Consider the following 22931-nt stretch of genomic DNA (forward strand, 5'->3'; position numbering starts at 1 on the left):
ATATGATTAAGATTAGCCATTTAGCCCATTCAGGCTGCTCTGCCATTCAGTAGGAATCATGGTTGATTTGACATTCCTCACGTCCATTTTCCTGTCCTTTCCCTGCAAGCCCTTGATTCCTGTACCCCCACAACTCTGGCAAGGAATTCCAAACACTCCGAGGAAGTTCTTCATCATTTCACTCGCAAATTCCTTTTATTCTGAGACCTTACAGGCAGTGAAGTACTGTGTCAGTGTTAGAAACACTGCAGCTGGTTTTCACACGGCAAACTGCAGTGTGATCAGGTAACGTTTTTTGTGAAGTTGATTGAGGGAAAATATTGGCCAGGGTAACTCCCTTGTTCTTTGAACCGGTGCCAAGAGATCTTTTGCATTTGCACAAGGAGGCAGATGGGCCTCTAAAAGATGACCTCTCTGGTACAGAACTACACTGAAGTGTCAACGTTGAGGTTTGTACTTGTGCCCTGGAGCAACAAGATAGAAGTAATACCAACTAAACTGCGGTGAACACTGAGCAGTCAGTTGAGTGTGGTACTGGGTCACTTTCTGACGTTTTGGGCTGTGACAGTGTATCCAGAGGGTTGCTAGGCAACCATGAGCAAAGGGTTCAAAGCTAAGCTTTCCCATTAATTGAAGAAATGAACCCCATCGTTTACTCCATGAAATTTGATTAGCTGCTTCTCCAAAGGCACTTCATTTATGGAAAAATGACAGGTGGCTTACAGCTCACAATAAACTGTTAGTGCCAACAAATCACGTGGTAACCCTTCTCAATTCAGACAATGACCAATAGGCCAAAATCTGTCAGTTTTTTTCCTCGTTGTCCTTAAATATGAATTTCTAGTCCGAACATTCTGGACAGTAGGACTCTGACCCTCTGTGTTCTGGGACAGTCGTTTAGCTTATGGTCTGGGTAGAATGGGATATTCAGTGTCAGGATATCAGTGTTTGGTTTTGGAGAATGAGACACTAAAATTAGTCTTTGTATCATTGAAGGTTTCTGCGTGAGATCTCTGAGTTGTATGATGCATCCCAGATTGCTAGCCTCAGCTACATGCTATCCACAACAGTTGCAGTCATCGCTGGTGAGTATTGGTGCTGACCAATCAGTATTTGATTGAATGGAACTCCCAGGGGATATTAGTCCCCAGAAGTTGGTGAGGAGCCTGTTCTCAAGGTATCGACTCAAATGCTTTTCCTCAAACTATTTAAATGTGAATTAGAACTAAGAACGAGTGCCTGCACCCTGGGTGTGACATCTAGTGCTGTAACAGCTTCTAACATTAAAAATATCTGCTTCCACCTCTGTAACACTTGTCTGTCTTTGAGTGCCCTAGTGCATGAATCACAGAAGTTTAGTGTAGAACTACAGCAAGTAATTAAGAAAGCTAATGGTATTTTACTCTTTATTGTAAGGGGAACAGAGTTCAAAAGTAATTGTGTTATGCTTCAGTTGTACAGGACATGGTGCAACCATATCAGGAACACTCTACAATATTGATCTCTTTGTTTAAGAACGGATATAAATGATTAGAAGCAGTTAATAGTAGGTTTACAAAACTGTACATGGAACAGATGGGTTGTCTTCGGAGGAAAGTTCGGACAAACTAAGCTTGAATCTGCTTTGAGTATAGAAGAGAAAGAGATGATGTGATTGAAACATACAGGGTCCTGAGCGGGTTGACAGAGTGGATGTGGGGAGGATGTTACTCTTGCAGGAGAATCTAGAACATGGGGCGTGGTGGTCGGGAATCACTGTTTCAAAGTTAGGGGTCACCATACATCAGGAGAAATATTTTCTCAAAAGTTGAGACTTTGTCTTTACCATCTATTGAGGCGATTCAAATTTTTAAGGCAGTGATAGTTACAGGGTTGTGGGAATGCTCAGAGGGGTAGTAATGAAGTCGGTTAGATTGAGGGGAGGGTTGTGGATGGGCAGGAGGAGGGACATGGTCAGAGGACTTGTCAATTATCGGCTGGGCCTGGATGGGTGTGGTCATGGGGGCCGCAGGATGTGATGGGGTGTTGGGCTCAGGGGGATCTTAGGGTGTGAATTGTGAAGTTGGATGGAATGTGCTGTCTGCACCATTATGATCTTGTTTTCCTCCCTAGGGGCCACGTTTTATTTGGAGTTCAAAGGTACTGATGCTCTTCACATCTGCATGTTCATCTTTGGGTAGGTTCATGCTGAATTGCGTGTTCAAGTCATCTTCAGCATAATGCCGGAGCATTAACTTGTGGCTCTGATTTTTCTGACGAAATAAAAATGTGTTTCTGCTTGCTGCTCTCCCTCTGACCTTGACCCGAACCATACCTCATACAGATGAAGGTGCCAATAACACTGGGGTATATGAGGCTGTGGGAGTAGAGATACATAGGCAGTCTAAGATGTATATGCATTACTGAATGAAATGTGGTAAACCAGTTTAAACTCTGGTTCCAAGTTAACACGAGCAAGTATTACAGTGGCAACAGCAGAGACCTGTCCCTGAAGAGGAGACTGGTGGGTGTTGTGCATAGGCCAGCGCCCTAGTCGTAACGTAGAGCACTGTAAAGATCTCAATGAGGTGCATATAAGGTAATAAGGCTATAATGGGTGACTTCAATTTATGTCTATATGTGGTAAGAATTACGTACCTGAACCAAGACTTCCCAATTTTTATTGTAGAGTCATACAGCATGGAAACAGACTCTTTGGTCTAACGAGTCCATGCCAACCGTAATCCCAAACTAAACTAGTCCCACCTGCCTGCTCCTGGCCCATATCCCTCCAAACCTTTCCTATTCATATAATTATCCAAATGTCTTTTAAACATTAGTTGTACCCATATCCACCACTTCCTCAGGAAGTTCATTCCACATGCAAACTACCTTCTGTGATTTTTTAAAAAAAATTGCCCCTCATGTCTTTGTTAAATCTCTGTCCTGTTAGCTTAAAAATGTGCCCCCTAGTCTTGAAATCCCTCATCCTAGGGGCAACCACCTAAAACTCTATTAATAGCGCTCATTATTTTATCAACTTCTGTAAGATCGCCTCTCAACCTCCTATGATCCTGTAGAAGACAAGTCCCAGCCTATCCAGTCTTTCTTTATAACTCAAACCTTCCATATCTGGCAACACCGTAGTAAATCTCAACCGTCTCTAGCTTAATAATATCCTTCCTACAACTTGGCGACCAGAACTGGACACCAGTATTCAGAAGAGGCCTCATCAATGAACAAATGAAAAAGTACAGCACAGGAACAGGCCCTTCGGCCCTCCAAGCCTGTGCTGACCATCATACCCTAATTAAACTAAAAACAAACCTGCTATTTTTAGATCTGTATCCCTTTATTCTCCCTATTCACGTAACCATCCAGGTGCCTTTTAGATGTCTTCAATGTGCCCACTTACACCACCACCTCTGGCAGTGCATTCCATGCTCCTACCCCTCTCTGCACGAAAAACCTTCCTCGCGCATCTCCCTTAAACTTTCCCCCTCTGACCTTGAACCTGCACCCCCTTACAATTGAAACTTCAACCCTGGGAAAAAGCCTCTGACTATCCACCCTGTCTATGCCTCTAATAATTTTGTAGACCTCTGTTAGGTCTCCTCTCAGCCACTGTCTTTCCAGTGAAAACAATCCTAGTCTTTTTAACCTTTCCTCATAGTCAATGCCCTGGAAACCAGGCAAGATCCTGGTGAACCTTTTCCTGTACTCTGTCCAAAGCTTTCACATCCTTCTGGTAGTGTGGTGACCAAAACTGCTCACAATACTCCAAAGGCAGCCTAACAAGGGTTTTATGTAGCTGCAACATGTTCTGTACAACCTCAACATGACTTCCCAACCCTTGTACTCAAAGGACTGAGCAATGAAGGCAAGCGTACCAAACAATTTTAACCACCCTGTCTGTATGTGATCAAACTTCAAAGAATTATGTACCTGAACCCCTCACTCCCAATGTTCTTCAACACTATGCAAGTCCCGACCATTAATTGTTTCAGCCCTATCCTTGTTTGTTGTACCAAAATGCAAAACTCACATTTATCCAGCTTGAACTCCATCTGGCACTGTTCAGCCCATTGACCTAATTGATCAAGATCTCTTTGTAATCTTATATTCTATCTCCAAGCAATGAAGGCCAGCATTCCATTTCCCTTCTTAATTACTGACTTTACCTGCATACTAACATCCAAAAAAGTCTTTCTGCAGTGCATTGTCACTTCAAAATGGAGAACTGTGCCCAGTGGTGTTCCACTGGGATCCGTGTTGGGACTGCTTTTGTTTGTGATATACATAAATGATCTGGAGGAAGGTATAGATGGTCTGATTAGCAAGTTTGCAGATGACACTAATGATTGGTGGAGTAGCAGATAGTGAAGGGGACTGTCGGAGAATGCAGCAGAATACAGATAGATTGGAGAGTTGGGCGGAGAAATGGCAGATGGAGTTCAATCCAGGCAAATGCGAGGTGATGCATTTTGGAAGATCCAATTCAAGAGTGAACTATATGGTAAATGGAAAAGCCCTGGGGAAAATTGATGCACGGAGAGATCTGGGTGTTCAGGTCCATTGTACCCTGAAGGTGGCAACGCAGGTGGGTAGAGTGGTCAAGAAGGCATTCAGCATGCTTTCATTCATCGGACGGGGTATTGAGTACAAGAGTTGGCAGGTCATGTTACAGTTATATAGGACTTTGGTTTGACCACATTTGGAATACTGCGTACAGTTCTGTGGATGCTTTGGAGAGGGTACAGAGGAGGTTCACCAGGATATTGCCTGGTATGGAGGGCGCTAGCTATGAAGAGCGGTTGAGTAGATCAGGATTATTTACATTAGAAAGACGGAAGTTGAGGGGGGGACCTGATTGAGGTCTACAAAATCATGACAGGTATAGACCGGGTGGATAGCAAGAAGCTTTTTCCCAGAGTGGGGGACTCAATTACTAGGGGTCACGATTTCAAGGTGAGAGGGGATACATTTAAGGGAGATATGCGTGGAAAGCTCTTTACGCAGAGGGTGGTGGGCGCCTGGAACATGTTGCCAGTGGAGGTGGTAGAGGCAGGCACGATAGCGTCATTTAAGATGTATCTAGACAGATACATGAATGGGCAGGGAGCAGAGGGATACAGATCCTTGGAAAATAGGTGACAGGTTTAGGTAAAGGATTTGGATTGGCGCAGGCTTGGAGGGCTGAAGGGCCTGTTCCTGTGCTGTCATTTTCTTTGTTTTTTGTTTTTTGTTCTTTGTTCACTTTTTATGTGTCTTTGCAGGCACTTTATATCTGCCACCTAACCTGCTGACTCTTTTTTTGTTGTAAATCTGACTGTAGCACAGTTGGTCCTTTCATCTAAGTCATTATAGGTTTTAAGTGGTTGGTGGCTCCACTGTTGATCCCTCTGGCGCTTGCATAGTTATAGCTCGTCAATATGAAAATAACCCATTTATTATGACTGTTTCCTGTTAACCAGTCCTTTATCCGTACAAATATCACCCTGAAGTCCTGAGCTCTTGTGCAGTGATTTTTTTGTTGTGCCACTTTATTGAATGTCTGTTTTAAATTCCAATGCATCACATTTATGAGTTAGTTCGTCTTTGCTTGTTAAATCCTCAAGAACACTTAACAGATTTGTGAAACATTGTTTCCGTTTTATAAATTGTAATCGATGCGGTTGTATTAAGGTTTTCTAAATATAGAAACACGGAAAATAGGAATGAGAGTAGGCCACTGGCCTTTCAAGTCTGCTCCACCATTCATTATGACCATGGCTGATCACCCAACTCAGTAGCCTGTTCCTGCTTTTAAACCATATCCTTTGATCCCTTCAGCCCCAAGTGCTTTATTCAACTCCTGCTGGATTCCCACTATCATCAAGAACACCCTTCCTGCATTAACCTGGTCTAGATGTTAGAATTTCATTGGTTTCTGTGAGGTTCTCACCCACCTCACTCTTCTGAACTCCAGCGAGTATAACTCTAACTGATTTAGCCTCATGTCAGTCCTGCCATTCCAGGCATATCTAGTAAACCAACGCTGCACCCCTCCTATCTATCAGATAAGAAGACCAAAACTGCATGTACTATTCTAGGTGTAATCTCGCCAAGACCTATAATTGCAGTAAGACATCCCTGCTCCTATACTGAAATCCTCTTGCTATGAAAGCCAACAAATCATTCACCCTCTTGACTCTTTGCTGCCCCTGCATACTTACTTTCAGAGACTGATGTGCAAGGACACCCAGGTCTCGCTGCACATTTTTCCCTCCATTTCTAGCCATTCAGATGATAATCCACCTGCCTGTTTTATCTAAATTATCCACATCTGCCATGCATTGGCCCACAGATTCAGTTTGTTGAAATCACACTGAAGCATCTCTCCATCCTCATCAAGCTTCCCCTTCCACCCAATAAAAAAACAAAAGAACTGCAGATGCTGGAAATCGGAAACAAAACCAGAAATTGCTGGAAAATCTCTGCAGGCCTGACAGTATCTGTGGAGAGAAATCAGAGTTAACACTTTGGGTCCAGTGACCCCCCTCCTTCAGTACTGATGGTAGCTAGGAAGATATGGTTTCTATGCAGGGAGGAAGGGTGAGAAGTAAATGATAGCTGGAGATAAAGCCCAAAGAGACACAAGAACAGTTGGAAAGACACAGGAGTGGCTAATGGTCAGCCTGGCAGAATGAATGTCTGTTAATGGGGACTATCAGTGGCTAACAATGGGTAGTATGTAATAACAGATGATGTGATAACAACACATTAGGCTAACTGGCCTAAAGTTTCTTGATTTCTGTCTCCTTCCTTTCTTAGATGCTGTGTCACACTTGTGGTTTTCCAATCTGCTTGTACTGCTCAGAATTTAGGGAGTTTTAGAAGATTAAAACCAATGCACCCATTATCTGTGCAGTCACTCTTTAAGACCCTAAAATGCAGACCATCAGGTCCAAGGTCTTGTCAGAGTTTACTCGCATTACTGTTCTCTAATGATTGTAATTTCTTCAAATTGCTTCTCTATTTTTTCCCCCCAGCCCACCACCCTAGCTGTTTTTGATTGAACTTGCAATGCCTTTTGTGTTTTCTGTTGTGAAGGCAGATATAAGATACTACTTCAAAGTCTTTACCATTTGTTTTTATTTCCTTTTTCATTCCTTGGGCTCCCCCTCTAGGGGATATCCGCTCACTGTCACTACACATTTGCCTTTTTATATATTGGGGTAGGAACTGTCTTTTGCAATATTTCTTGTTCGTTTTTATTTGTGTCCCAGAGTCTCCGTTTTTGATTTTTTTTTTTTAAGCCCTCCTTTGGCAATTTCTAAAACTTTCCCAGTTTGCTGGTTTAGTATTAACCTTTTGAAGCATTGTACACCTTTTTCAATTTGATACCATCCTTGACTTCCTCGGTTAGGCATCGATAGTGATTTCTCCTTATTGAGTCTTTCTTTCTCAATATATCACTGTTGAAAGTTTTGAATTATCTCCTTAAATGTCTGCCACTGTTCCTCGATTGTCTTGTCTTTTCACCGGTTTTCCCCATTGTACTTTCATACTTTCTGATACCTTTGTAGTTGCCTTTATTGAAGTTGAAGAGACCAGTTTCAAAGCCAAATTTCTTGCTGTCCCACTTGAATATGGAATTCCATCATCAGTCACTTCCATCTTATAGCCAGATTGCTGTAATGACCACTGTATTGTAGTAATTAAACTGAATGCAATAATAATTTCTTGCTTCAATTTGATGTTTAGCGTAACCCTGTTTCTTTTCGGTGATTATTTAACTCGCCACCCCACCCGCAGCGCTATTTGTAATAGTTTCAATCTGGTTAAAGTTGTGTTGAAGGTTAAATATTGTTGGTCCATTTTCACTGGTTGTAACAAAAGGTTGTTACTTAGTTGGGAGTTTGAAAAGGTAGAAATGAAGAAAAGATTCTCTGTTTGGGGGTTGAGGGGGTGGGATTGTGGAAAATGGCATTCTCCAAGGATCTAATATGATTCAGTTTTTAAATTTATTTTCATGACTTCCAAGAGAGGAGGAATTTGGCTCAGAACAGATTTGTGACCAAGGTGCTAACTTGTGATAGAAGTAATGGCAACAACTTTGATACAGTATGGTAATATGGTACAGTAATGGTTAATGAGAGTTTTTTGGGCTGGAGGAGGATTTGTAGTGGCGTTTCCCCATGGATTAGTGTCGATTTCATTGCTTTTCCTGATGCATATTAATGGTCTAGATCATGGTGTGTGGGGGACGATTGCTACATTTTGAGAATGATGCAAAATTTGGAAGAATTGTGAACTGTCAAGTGGACAGCATAAACCTTAAATGATATTGACAAACTAGTAAAGTAGATGACTAGGTGGCAGAGAAGCTCAGTGTGGAAAATAAGAGATGATACACTTTGGAGAACAAATTAAAACAAAGGGTTAGTTAGCACTGCAGATGCTGGAGTCAGATAAATGTGGAGCTGGAGGAACACAGCAGGCCAGGCAACGTCAGAGAAACAGGAAAGCTGATGTTTCGGGTTGGGATCCTTCTTCACTTCCCTGTTCCTCTGCTGCCCGCCCTGCTATGTTCCTCCACCTCCACACTGTGATCTTTAAAACAAATGGTACTATTCTAAAGGCTGTGCAAAAGCAAGAGATACCTGGATTGACATAAGTCATTAAAGGTGGTAGGACTGGTAGAGAGACCTGTTAATAAAACGGGTTTAGACTTCATTAATAGGGGCATAGAGTATAAGAGAAGGAAGGTTATGATAAACTTGTAAAGGACACTGGTTAGGTCTTAACTGGAGTACTGTGTACGCATGGGATATATAAAGTGAATATATTGGAGATGTAGGTGAGAAGTTTATGTGAATAGTTCTAGGAAGAGAAACTTCATTTATAAAGATTGAGGATGTTGGGATTATTTTTGGAGAGGAGAACGGAGATCTGATGGAAGTTTTCAAAATCATGAAGGGTCTGGATAGAGTAGGGGCAAACTGTTTCTGCTTGATCAAGAACCGGGAGGCACACTTTTCTCTCATTTGTGAATGCTTCTGTCTTTAATTTTAAAGTAAGGTCTTAGGGAATTTGGGGCAGAAGGGGACTTCTTACAGTCCAGAGGTCAGAGAGGCTGAGAATCTGGCAAGGAGCAGCCAAGTAGAGCAATAAGAGTTTTTAATAGGAACAGCACAGCATTACCTTTTACTCAATCCAGAGGCAAAGCTCCTGAGATGGCATCAGGATTCAAAAGTGACCTGGGGCAAGTGAAAACTGCTGATTGGGTGAGCACGGACAGTTAATATTTGTGCTGCTATTATTATCTAGTAATAGGACTAGACAGATAGTACAGGAACCCTCGAGGGATTTTCCTCTGGAAAACCGATACACCGCTTTGGATATTGTCTGAGGGAATGGCCTCTCAGGAAGAAGCAGTATCAGTCAAATTCGTTGCACCATGGTTGGGTCTGCTGCATAGATGAGGAGGAGAAAGTGAAAGGATAGAGCTAGCTAAAGCGGACTGGGCAGATAGATTAACGGGAATGACAGTAAGCTAACTGTGGCAGATATTTAGGGAGGTAATCCATGACTCTCGGCAATAAGGAGGAAAGATTCTTTCCTGGAGCATAACTTCACGGCTCTTGAACTCGATCCCTCTATTAATGAAAGCTAACACACCATACGCCTTCTTAACAACTCTATCCACCTGGGTGGCAGCTTTCAGGGAACTATGGACATGAACCCCAAGATCCCTCTGCTCCTCCACACTGCCAAGAATCTTTCCATTAACCCTGTATTCTGCTTTCAAGTTTGTCCTTCCAAAATGAATCACCTCACACTTTTCAGGGTTAAACTCCACCTGCCACTTCTCAGCCCAGCTCTGCATCCTATCGATGGCCCTTTGTAACCTAGAACAGACCCCGCACTGTCCACAATGCAACCCACCTTCGTATCGTCCGCGAACTTGCTAATCCACCCTTCCACTCGTGGTACACCACTCATAACTGAGCACCATGTTGAATATTTTCCGTTCACTACCACCCTTTGTCTTCTAAGGGTCAGCTAATTCTGAATCCAATCTGCCACATTTCCTCCTATCCTATGTCTCCTTACCTTCTGCATGAGCCTACCATGGGGAACCTTATCAAATGCCTTACTTAACTCCATGTATACCACATCCACTGCTCTACCTTCATCCACGTGTTTGGTCACCTCCTCTTCAAAGAATTCAGTAAGGTTTGTGAGGCATGATCTACCCCTCACAAATCCATGCTGACTATCACGAATCAAACTGCCTTTCCAAGTGATCATAAATCCTATCTCTTAGAGCCCTTTCCAATAATTTGCCCACCACTGATGTGAGACTAACTGGCCTGTCATTTCCGAGGTTATCCCTATTCCCTTTTTTGAACAAGGGAATGACATTTGCCTCTCCAGTCTTCCGGCAGTATACCCATGGATAGTGGGGACAAAAAGATCATCGCCAAAGGCCCTGCAATCTCTTCCCTGGCTTCCCATAGAATCCTTGGATAAATTCCAACAGGCCCGGGGGACTTAGCTATCTTCAACTTCCTCATAATTCCTAGCACATCTTCCTTACTGACATCGACCTTCTCTAGCCTACCAGCCTGTTTCACACTGTCCTCCTCTACAACTAGGTCCCTCTCAGTTGTGAACACCAAAGAAAAGTATTCATTAAGCACCTCTCCTATCTCTTTAGGCTCTGTGCACAAATTCCCTTTACAATCCTTGATTGGCCCTACCCTTTCTCTGGTCATTCTCTTATTCCTCACATATGTGTAAAAAGCCTTGGAGTTTTCCTTGATCCTATCTGCCAAGGTTTTCTCATGCCCCCTTATAGCTCTCCTAAGCCCTTTCTTCAGCTATTTCCTGGATAACTTGTATCCCTCTGGAGCCTTTTCCGTTCCTTGTTTCCTAAACCTTACATAAGCATCCTTCTTCCTCTTAACCAGTCGTTCAACCTCTCTTGAGAACCAAGGCTCCCTCACTCGACCGCATCTTCCCTGCCTGCTAGGGACAAACCTATCGAGCACACGCAGTATGCATTCCTTAAACAATCTCCACGTTTCAATAGTGCTCTTCTTTGACAGCATCTGTTCCCAATTTATGTTACCCAGTTCTTGCCTAACAGAGTTGTAATTACCCTCCCTCCTCTTTCCCCGCCCCAAGGTATAAACCTTGCCAGTAGATTTGGTATATCTGGACTTCTGGAAAGCACTCAACAATGTACCTCAAAAGGTTAAGTCTTAGGGTAACAGCGATCACAACTCCTTAAGTTTTAAAATAGCTATGAACAAGGATAAGTCAGGACCTTGCAGGAAGGTACTAAAGGGCAAATTACGTCAGTATTAGGCAGGAGCTAGGGAATGGTAATTGGAGGAGCTGTTAGCAGGCAAGTCCACATTTGACATGTGAGAAATGTTTAAAGACCTGCTGATAGTTCAATACCAGCAAATTCCAGTAAGGAGGCATGACAAGGATGGCAAGGTAAGGGACCCTTGGATAACGAGAGAGGTTATGAATTCAGTCAGAAAAGAAGCATATGTAAGGTTTAGGAATCTAAAATTGGACAGGGCATGTGAGGAAAATAAGGAAAGTAGGAAAGTATTCAAAAAGGGAATTAGGAAAGCACGAAAGGGCCATGAAATGACCTTGGCAAGTAGGGTAGAGAATCCCAAGTCATTCCATAGATATGCTAAAAACAGGAGGATAACTCGGGAGAAGGTAGGACCACTCAAGGACAAAGGAAGGAACTTGTGCTTGAAGGTGGAGAATGTGGGTGAGATCCTAAATGAGTACTCTGTCAGTATTCACCCAGGTGAAGGATTGGGAGCATTTTGAGATCAAGAAAGAAGTGGTGTTGGATCTCTTGAACAGCATTCAGGGCCCGATGGTATCTACCCCAGGTTATTGAGGGAGGCAAGAAAGAGATTGCTGGAGCCTTGACCTGTATCCTCACTAGACACTGGAGAGGTCCCGGAGCACTGGCGAGTTGCTAATGTTGTTCCTTTTGTTCAAGAAGGGAAGTAGAAATATTTCTAGGAAACTACAGACCAGTAAGTCTCGTATCGGTAGTTGGTAAGCTTTTGGAGAGAATTCTTGGGGATAAGATTTACGCACATTTGGAAAAGCATGGCCTAATTAGGGGCAGTCAGCGCCATGGCTTTGTGCAGGGCAGGTCACGTCTTACAAACTTGATTGATCACCTTCGTCACCACCTCAAAATTCAATGAGGATAGAGCAGTGGGTTTTGTTTACGTGATTTTAGTCAGGCTTTCGACAAGGTCCCTCATGGTATGCTCATCCAGAAGATTAAGATGCATGGGATCCATAGTGACTTCACTGCATGGATTCAGAATTGGCTTGGCCATAGTGTATTGGTGGAAGTGTGTTCTTCAGGCTGGAGGTCTCTGACTGGCGGTGTTCGGCAGTGATTTGTACTGGACCTCTGGCTTTTGATATATATGAATGACTTGAATGGAAATGTAGATGGGTGAGTTAGTAAGTTTGCAGACAATACAAAGACTGGTGGAGTTGTGGATAGTGTGGAAGTTTGTCAAAGGATACAGTGGGACACTGATCAGTTACAGATATGGGTGGAGGAATGGCAGATGGACCTTTAATTCAGATAAGTGTCAAGTGCTGCACTTTGGGAGGTCGGATGTTAAGGAAAAGTGTGCAGTTAATGGCAGGACTCTCGAACAGCATTGGTGTACAGAGGAATCTTGGGGTTGAAGTCCATAGCTCCCTGAAAGTAGCCATGCAAGTAGATAGGGCGATGAAAAAGGTATATGGCGTGCTTTCCTTTATTGATCAGGGAATTCAATACAAGAATCAGGATGTCATGTTGCAGCTTTGGTTAGGCCACAGTTCGAGTACTGTGTTCAATGGTCACCGTATTACAGGAAGGATTTGGAGGCTACATGGATTAGAGGATATGAGCTATAAGGAGAGGTTAGAAAAACTTGATGTTTTCTCTTGAGCAGCACAAGCTGACGGGATACTTGAAAGAAGTCTGTAAAATTGAGATATGTAGATAAGGTTGATGATCAGAATCTTTTTCTCAGAGTTGAAATGTCTAATACTAGGGGGCATCTATTTAAGGTTAGAGGGGGAAAGTTCAAAGGAGATGGGAGGGGCAAGTTTTTTTACACAAAGTAGTAGAAGTGTGGAATACACTGCCAGAGGTGGTGGTGGAGGCAGCTATAAAAGGGGCATTTAAGGTACTTTTAGATAAGTACCTGAATATGCAAGGAATGAAGGGATGTGGACCAATGGCAGGCAGAAGGGATTAATTTCCTTTTGCGTCCTGTCTAGCACAACATCATAGGCTGAAAGGCCCGTTCCTCTGCTACTTTCTACTTTCTAACATATCTATTGGAGATAGAGAATTGGCTAATGAGCAGGAAACAGTGAGTGGGGATTAGGGGTTCTATTTCAGGTTGACAACCAGTGGTTCCACAGGAATCAGTGCTAGGATTGCTGATCATATGTTGATGACTCGGAGGAAGGAAGTGAATGTACTATGGCCAAATTTGCTGACTACAGAAAAATAGGTGGAAAGGCCGGTTCTGAGGGGCACACGTTTAGACAGATATTGTTAAGTTAAGTGGACAAAAACTGGCAAATAGACTATAATATAGGAAAATCAGAAGTTCATTATGAAGGTGAGAACAAAAGAACAGTACTGTTTAAGTGGAGAAAAGTTGCAGAAAACTGTGACAGAAGAGGACTTGGAGCACTTATGCACAAAACACAAAGCCAGCAGCAGGTAACAAACCAGACAGTAGGACTGGAAGCAGTGTTCTTTTGGAGAGTGCTTGCTAGTGCTGTTGGGGACGGTTTAAACTAAGTAAAAACTGAAAGAACTGCAGATGCTGTAAATCAGGAACAAAAACAAAAATTGCTGGAAAAGGAAGGGTCACTGGACCAGAAACGTTAACTCTAATTTTTTTTCTTCATTGATGCTGCCAGACTTGCTGAGCTTTTCCAGCAACTTCTGTTTTTGTTCAGGGTTTAAAGTAATATGGCACGGGATGGGAACCAATGTAGGAGTTCGGAGGGAGATAGTGGGGACAGAAGAAAAGGCAGTGAGGAGGAAAAGTGAAAATGGAAGGCAGAGAAAGCAAAGACAAAAATCAAAAAGGACCACACAATTCAGAGAGGGCAATAAAAGTTTTTTTTTTTTTTAAGAAAAAATTAGCCTGAAGGCTCTGTGTCTCAATGCGAGGAGCATTTGTAATAAGGTGGATGAATTGACTGTGCAGATTGTTATTAATGGGTATGATGTAATTGGGATCATGAAGACTTGGTGGCCAAGGATGGGAACATCCAGGGATATTCCGTTTTCGGGAAACTGAGTTAGGATAGTGTTGCTGATTAAGGAGGCGATTAACTTAATAATAAGGAAGGAAATTGGCTTGGACGATGTGAAATCTGTATGAGCGGAGCTGCAGAACACCAGAGGGAGAAAAAATATTAGTGGGAATTGTGTACAGACCACCAAACAGTAGTTGTGAGGTTGGGGATGGCATCAAACAGGAAATTAGAGATGCGTGCAATAAAGATAGAGCAACTATTATGGATGACCTCAAACTGCATATGGATTGGACTAACCAAACTGGTAACAATGTGATGGAGGAGGATTTCCTGGAATGTATGAGGGATGCTTTCCTCAACCAATATGTTGTTGAACCAACTAGAGAGCGGGCCATCCTAGATTGGGTATTGTGTAACGAGAGGGGATGAATTCGCAATATTGTGCTGTGAGATCCTTTGGGGAAGAGTGACCATAATATAGTAGCATTCTTCTTTAAGATGGAGAGTTACACAGTTAAATCTGAGGCTAGGGTTCTGAGCTTAAAGCTAACTTTGGTATGAGGCATAGATTGGCTAAGATAAGCTGGCCAAGGGGTTGAGGGTGGATAGGCAATGGCAAAGATTTAAAGAACATACAGATGAACTTCAACAATTGTACATCACTGTCTGGTATAAGAGTAAAACCGGGAAGGTGGCTTAACTGTAGGAAACAAGGGAAATCAGGGATAGTCTTCAAGAGGAGGCATATAAATTGGCCAGAAAAAGCACTAAACTTGAGCACTAGGAGAAGTTTAAAATTCGGCAGAGGAGGACAAAGTGTTTAATTTGGAAGGGGGAAAGTAGAATATGAGAGTAAGTTTGCAGAAAACATAAAATCTGACTGCAAAAGCTTCTATAGATATGTGAAGAGAAAAAGATCAGTGAAGATAAATGTAGGTCCTTTACAGTTAGAAGCAGGTGAACTCCTAATGGACAACAAAGATAGGGCAGACCAGTTGAACAAATACTTCATATCTGTCTTCACTAAGCAAGACACCAATAACCTTGTGGCACGGTGGCTCAGTGGTTAGCACTGCTGCCTCACAGTGCCAGGGACCCAGGTTCAATTCCACCCTCGGGCGACTGTCTGTCTGTGTGGACATACTCCCCGTGTCTGCGTGGGTTTCCTCCAGGAGCTCTGGTTTCTTTCCACAGTCCAAAGATGTGCAGGCTAGGTGGATTGGCCATGCCAAATTGCCCGTAGTGTTCAGGGGTGTGTAGATTAGGTGGGTTATAGGGGGATGGGTCTGGGTGGGGTGCTCCAACGGTCGGTGTGGACTTGTTGGGCCAAAGGGCCTGTTTCCACATTGTAGGGATTCTATGAAATTATGGGGGACAGAGGATCAAGCATGAAGGAGGAATTGAAGGAAATCCTTATTATTCAGGAAATGGAATTGGGGAAGTTCTTGGGATTGAAGTCCCCAGGGTCTGAAGCTTTGCATCCCAGAGTACTTAGAGGTAGTCCTGGAAAGTGTGGATGCATTGGTGGTCATTTTCCAGCATTCTGTAGACTCTGGAAGAGTTCCAATGGCTGGACGGTAGCTAAAAAATTTCTTTTTTAAAAAAAGAAATAGAGGGAGAGAGAAAACTGAATTATAGGCCAGTCAGCCTAACATCGGTGGTAGGGAACGTGCTGGAGTAAATTATTAGGGACTGATTCTAAACAGAATCAGTCCAAGTCAGCATGGGGTCACTAAAGTGTAATCATGCTTGACAAATCTTCTGGAATTCTTTGAGGATATGACCAGTAGAGGAAAGATGTGAAAACATTGGGAAAAGGTGCAGAGGAGATTTACCAGGATGTTGCCTGGAATGGAGGGATGGTCTTACGAGGCAAGGTTGAAAGAGCTAGGGCTTTTCTCTTTAGAACACGAAGGATGAGAGGTGACTTGATAGAGGTGTACAAAATGATCAGAAGTATAGATAGAGTAGACAGCCAGAGTCTTTTTCCTAGGCTGGAGGTAGCTATTACGAGGTGGCATAGTTTTAAAGTGAGTGGAGGTAGATACAGGGAGACGTCGGAGGTAGGCTCTTTACTCAGAGGGTGGTCGGGGTGTGGAATGCATTGCCGGAGAGGCTAGTGGAGTCAGCCTCATTAGGGGCATTTAGGCGGCTATGAGATAGGCATATGGATGATAGTATAAGGTAGGGGTGGAGGTTAGATAGACCTTTAGGATTAGGCTAACAGTTTGGCACAACATCGTGGGCCGAAGGTCCATGTTCCATGGCTTTTGACAAGGTTCCACATAAGAGATTAGTAAGGTAAATTAAAGCTCATAGTAATGGTGGTAATATGTTGATGTGGATGGAGAACTGGTTGGCAAACAGGAAACAGACAGTTGGAATAAACGAGTCCTTTTCAGAGTGGCAAACGGTGATGAGTGGGGTACCGCAGAGTTCAGTGCTGGGGCCCCTGCAGTTCACGGTACAGGTTAACGATTTGGACGAAGGAATTGAATGCAATATTTTGAGATTGCAGATGATGCTAAGCTGGGTAGCAGTATATACTGTGAAGGAGATGCTAAGAGGCTGTGACGTAACTTGGACAGACTGGCTGAGTGGGCACATACTTGGCAAATGCAATATAATGTGGATAAATGTGTGGTTATCCACTATGGAGACAAAGACAGGAAGGCAGATTTTTATCTGAATGGTGGCAACTTAGGAAAAGTTGAGGTGTAAAGAGACCTGGGTGGAACAGTTGCTGAAGGTTGGCAGGCAGTGAGGAACGCTAATGGCATGCTGGCCTTCATCGCGAGAGAATTTTAGTATAGGACTAGGGATGCCTTGCTGCAGTTAAACAGGGCCTTGGTGAGGCCTCACCATGAATAATGTATGCAGTTTTGGTCTCCTAGTCTGAGGAAGGACATTCCTGCTATTGAGGGAGTCCAGTGAAGGTTCACCAGGCTGACTCGCAGGATGGCAGGACTGACATATGAAGAAAGACTAGCTCAAGTGGGCTTGTACTTGCTGGAATTTAGAAGAAATAGGGGGAGATCTCATAGAAACATACAAAGTCCTAATGGGACTATACAAGCTAGATGCAGGAAGAATGTTCCTGATATTGGGGAAGTCCAGGTCTGGGGATCACAGCCTAAGAATAAGGAGTAAGCCATTCAGGACTGATGAGGAAGAATTTCTTCACTCAGTTGTGAATGTGTGGAATTCTCTCCCACAGGAAGCTGTTGGGGCCAGCTTGTTCGATAAATTCAAGAGGGAGCTGGACATGGCCCTTGCGGCTAAAGGCATCAAGGGTATGGAGAGAAAACGGGAGTGGGATATTGAAATTACATGATCAGCCATGATCATATTGAATAGTGGTGCAGGCTCGAAGGGCTGAATGGACTACTCTTGCTCCTATTTTCTATGTTTCTATTTGGGGTGAGTAACAGAACATTGGCCCTTCTTTCACGGGGTTTGGAGTTTTAGAATAGGGAAGTCTTACCAATGCCTTGAACAGTTGCAGTGAGACCACATCTGGAGGACTGAGCAGTTTTGGTCCCCTTATTTAAGAAAATATACTATTTCATTGGAGGCAGTTCAAAGAAGGTTCAGCTGGATGATCCCCAATATGGAGGGATGGTCCTATCAGCAAAGGCTAAACGGAAGTTCTGACAAAGGGTTTCAGCACGAAACGTTGACTTGCATGCTCCTCGGATGCTGTCTGACCTGCTGTGCTTTTCCAGCCTCACGCCTATAGACTCTATCTCCTGGAACTCTGTTCACTATATTTTTAGAGGCTGTCTCATTGAAATATATAAGATTCTTAAGGAAACTTGACAGGGTAAATGTTGAGGGAACATTTCCCCTAATGGGAGAGTCTAGGATCAAATTCTTCATCTGTAGGGGAATCAAGAGATAGAGTCATAGAGATATACAGCACGGAAACCAGACCCTTTGGTCCAACTCGTCCATGCCGAGCAGATATCCTAAATTAATCTAGTCCCATTGGCCAGCATCTGGCCCATATCCCTCTAAAACCTTTCCTATTCATATACCTGTCCATATGCCTTTTAAATGTTGTAATTGTACCAGCCGCCGCCTCTTCCTCTGGCAGCTCATTCCATTACAGACACCACCCTCTACATGAAAATGTTGCCCCTTGGATCCCTTGTAAATCTTTCCCCTCTCACCTTAAACGTATGCCCTCTCGTTTTGGACTCTCCCCGCCCGCCCCCCACACCGGGGAAAAGACCTTGTCTATTTACCTTTATCCATGCCTGTCATGATTTTATAAACCTCTCGGGTCACTCGGCCTCTGATGCTCCAGGGAAAATAGCCCCTGGAGCAATCTATTCAGCTTCTCCCTGTAGCACAAACCCTCCAACCCTGGCAACATCCTTATCTTTTCTGAATTCTTTCAAGTTTCACAACATCCTTCCTATAGCAGGGAGACCAGAATTGCATGCAGAATTCCAGTAGTGGCCTTCTAATGTCCTATTCAGCCGCAACATGACATCCCAACGCCTACACTCCATGCACTGACCAATAAAGGCAAACATACCAAACGCCACCTTCACTATCCTGTCTATCTGTGACTCCACTTTCAAGAAACTACGAATCTGCACTCCAAGGTCTCTTTCTACAGCACTCCCCAGGACCTTACCGTTAAGTGTATAAGTCCTGCCCTGATTTGCCTTTCCAAAATGCAGCAGCTCACATTTATCTAAACTAAACTCCTCCATCTGCCACCTCTTGGCCCATTGGCCCATCTGATCAAGATCTCATTGTACTCTGAGGTAATCTTCGCTGTCCGTTACCTGTCCTATTTTGGTGTCATCTTACTAACCATACTTCCTATGTTCACATCCAAATCCTTTATATAAATGATGAAAAGCACTAATCCTTGTGGCACACCGCTGGTCATAGGCCTCCAGTCTCAAATCAACCCTCTGTCTTCTACCTTTTGAGCCAGTTCTGTATCCAAATGACTAATTCTCCATGTATTCTATGTGATCTAATCTTGCTAACCAGTCTACCATGGGGAACCCTGTCCAACACCTTACTGAAGTCTATATAAATCACAACAACTGTTCTGCAGTCATCAATCCTCTTTGTTACTCCTTCAAAAAACTCAATCAAGTTAGTGAGACACTATTTCCTACGATATGGGGAAAAGGCAGAAAAATAGATGAGGAATATTGCATCAACCATGATCTAATTGAATGGCAGAGCAGGCTCAAAGGATCTGCTCTGTTCCTATTTGTTGTGGTCTAAATGTTTTGCAATAAAGGCAGCTGCAATGTGAGAAAAAATGTTTTCCGTACAGTGAGTGGTCTGAGTTTGGAAGGGGCTGCCTAGAAGAGTGGTGAAGGCATTGTTTCCGTTTAAAACGATTATCCAATGTGCAGAGTTAACAGGAAAAAGCAGGAGTTTGGCACGAAGTCAAAATAAGTCAGAAAGCCAGCTTAGAGATGATGGGCCAAATGGCCATCTTCTGGACCATAGCATTTCTGAAATTTTGGGGTAGCTAAGTTTTCACACGTTATGAAGAAGCATAGCGATTAAACAAAGTTGAATGGTGATAAAGATTAAGTCAGGTTAAAATGATGGCTGATGAGGTATGCTGAGGTTATCACTGTTAAAAATCAATTTGCAAGCTTTTTAGTGGAAAAATTGGTGCTCAGCAGAAGATGCCCACTTGCAATTTAGTAAGGTTGATGCATGGGAACAAAGGATGATTAAGAGAACTAATGGAAGTGTTGCCTTTGCATTGATGAAGAAGAAATTCAAAGGTGATTTGACCACCCAATCTGAAATGCTGCATTTGTGTTATGGACACTTAACCTCAGGAAACCTTGGGGTCCAAGAGCAGTGGTACCTGGATGTAGGGTCTAGGCCCGAAACGTCAGCGTTACTGCTCCTATGATGCTGCTTGGCCTGCTGTGTTCATCCAGCTCTGCACCTTGTTGTACCTGGATGTATATGTGCACGAATTTTGCAGGACAAATGGAGAGAGCAGTTAATAAAGTATAGTGTTCTTGGCTTTGTGAATAGAGGCATAGAGCACAAGAGCAAGGAGGTGACATTGAACTTGTATGTATGACACTTGATAGACCTTGGCTGAAGTACTATGTTTGGTTGTGAGTACAACATTATAGGAAAGATGTGAATGCATTGGAGAATGTACAGAAGCGATTTAGGAGAATAGTTCCATTAACAGGACAAGTAGATAAAGTCGTTAAACAGGCATATGTATTCTTGTTTTTATTAGTTGAAGCATAGTGTTTAAGAGCATGGAGATTATGCTGGAACTGTATAAAGCTTTGATTAGGCCACAGCTAGAGAACTGTGTGCGGTTCTGGAATCTACATTATAGGAGAGATGTGATTGCATTGGAAACGGTGCAGATGAGAATTATTAGGATGTTGTTTGGACAAGAGAGTTTCAGTTATGAAGAGAGGTTGGACAGACTTGGGTTATTTTCCTTAGAGCAGCTGAGATTGAGAGGGGACATGATTGAGATGTATAAAATTGAGGGGTGTAGATGGGGTAGACAGGAACATTCTCCCTTGATGGAGGGACCAATTACCAGGATGCATATATTTAAGGTAAGGGACAGAGGTTTTGGAGGGGACATGAGGAAAATCTTTTTCACCCAGTGGGTGATGGCGATCTGGAATTCGCTGCCTGTGAGGATGGTAGAGGCAGAAATGGCACCGCATCTAAGAAGTATTTGGATGTGCATTTGTGACGTCAAGACACAAAAGGTAATGGGCTAAATGCTATAAAATGGGATTAGAATAGTTAGGTGTTTGTTTTTTCTTGTCAGTACAACTTGATGGGTTGAAGGACCTTTGTGTGTGCTGTAGATTTCCGTGGCTCTAAGCCCTTTTTGTTTTGTAGCCTTATTCTTAAACAGGCCGGCTCCCGCACTTTGCTGTAAAATGGAAAGTCCACTCCTTGCCCTTGAGTAAGTTCATGATAAAAGCAATCTGCGTGAATTATTCTGATACTTTTTTTTTATTGTTAATCTTCATTTGCTTAGCTCCTGCATCGCTTTCCTAGGAGTGTTTTTGATTACACAGAGCAAGAAGAAGATGTTTGAACCGTATATCATGATGGATGTGATCCCAGGTTAGTGACATGGTGAAGAGTTTGTGTCAATGAGATAGCGGAAGAGCCATCTACTATCAAAACTGCTTCTAATTTTTCAAATCTATATTTCTTCCTTTAAGGAGAGCAGTTGCAATTTGTTCAGTATCTCCACAATAATTTAAAGTCTTTTATCTGATATCATTCTAGTTATTTCCTCCCACCCCTTCTGCGGTGCCGTGACAGTCATCCCATAGTGTGGTGTCTAGCTTTGGTTGCAATCCACCAGCTGAAGATTCATATAAAGAATCCTTGCATCACAAAGTGAAGGAGCCTGAATACCTTTTAAAATCAGTTTTGTCAAATTGTCTTGCCACCTTGTGGGGGGGAAAATTGTGGATGTGCATTTCTGGATCTTTGTTCTTGTATCCCTCTTTAAAATTGAAACATTAACTAATATTGCCTGTCATCAGCTTTCCCTCCAAAGGGTTTCACTCATGCTTCTCAGTATTGTTTCATTGGCCATATGTCTGCCCATTTCACCAGCTGAAGTCTTTTGTTATCCTATCTACAGTATATCACATTTTGAGTTCTGTTTGTACTGCAGACTTTATAATAATGCCTTGTAGAGACCCATGCAAGTCATTGATGTACATCAAGAAGAGCAGCATCCTAATATTGCCATTTTTTTTATTTAGGTGGGGAGGGAAATCATAGAATCACAGAATCCATACAGATAGAAGCCATTTGGCCCCATTGAGTGCAGTGAATGTCAGAAGAGCATCCCTCCCAGATTTCCTATCCCTGTAACCCTACATTTACCATGACTAATCCACCTAGCCAACACATCCCTGGATACTACAAGGGAATTTAGCATGGCCTGTTCATTTAACTCGCACATCTTTGTACTGTGGGAGGAAACAGGAGCATCTGGCAGAAATCCATACAGACGTGCTCCCACCCAGTCTGAGAAATAACTGTCACTATTTGCATTCTGTCCCTTAACCGATTTCCATTTCATGATGCTAGTCAATGTAAGTATAACTGTAGTCTTGTAATGTTAAACCTTTCTTTCTACAACTTTGATTTCTATCTCCACCTCCTTCCCATTTGGTAGTGTAATGTTTCCACACAGCCATCTGCTCATGGACTAAAATAGAGAATCTATTTTCGTCCTTGAGTTCATTATCCCTTTCTAGTGGTGTAATCGTATCTTTAATCAACATTGATATCGTCCCCCTGCCATTCTCTGCATCCTTTTACCCACCCTGAATACGTTGTAGCCAGAAATAATACCCATCACTCCAGCTAGTGTTTTGAGCCAAGCTTCCATTACTGCTGCCATATCATAATTCCATGTAGCAACTTCACTTCACCAACCTCATTTACCAAGCCAACCTTGATCTCTTTATCATTTCTTACTCAGTTTGATCACTTCTATTAATCAGAATTTTCCAGCATCTCTGGATGGTGTGAGCATGGTTCTGGTACTTTTTTGGCTGTCAATTTTGAATATCTGTGTTTCTAAACTCCCCTTTTTACTGAATTTTTGT

General features: G+C 42.9%; 1 protein-coding gene across 4 annotated transcripts in view; it reads left to right on the forward strand.

Moving 5' to 3' along the window:
* Nucleotides 1-22931, forward strand: part of nipal3 (NIPA like domain containing 3) — a 64271-nt gene that overhangs the window by 37968 nt on the left and 3372 nt on the right. For all 4 annotated transcript variants that reach the window (XR_007264954.1, XM_048613057.1, XM_048613056.1 and 1 more), the window contains 3 exons: nt 997-1085; nt 2113-2176; nt 21332-21420. Coding sequence is in view for 3 of the 4 variants with exons in the window: in XM_048613057.1 (XP_048469014.1) it covers nt 997-1085; nt 2113-2176; nt 21332-21420 (242 nt within the window). In the remaining variant the exon portion in view is untranslated. The remainder of the gene's footprint in view (nt 1-996; nt 1086-2112; nt 2177-21331; nt 21421-22931) is intronic.

Source organism: Rhincodon typus, chromosome 27 (assembly GCF_021869965.1).
Source record: "Rhincodon typus isolate 14 chromosome 27, sRhiTyp1.1, whole genome shotgun sequence".
In the NCBI taxonomy this organism is placed as follows: Eukaryota; Metazoa; Chordata; class Chondrichthyes; order Orectolobiformes; family Rhincodontidae; genus Rhincodon; species Rhincodon typus.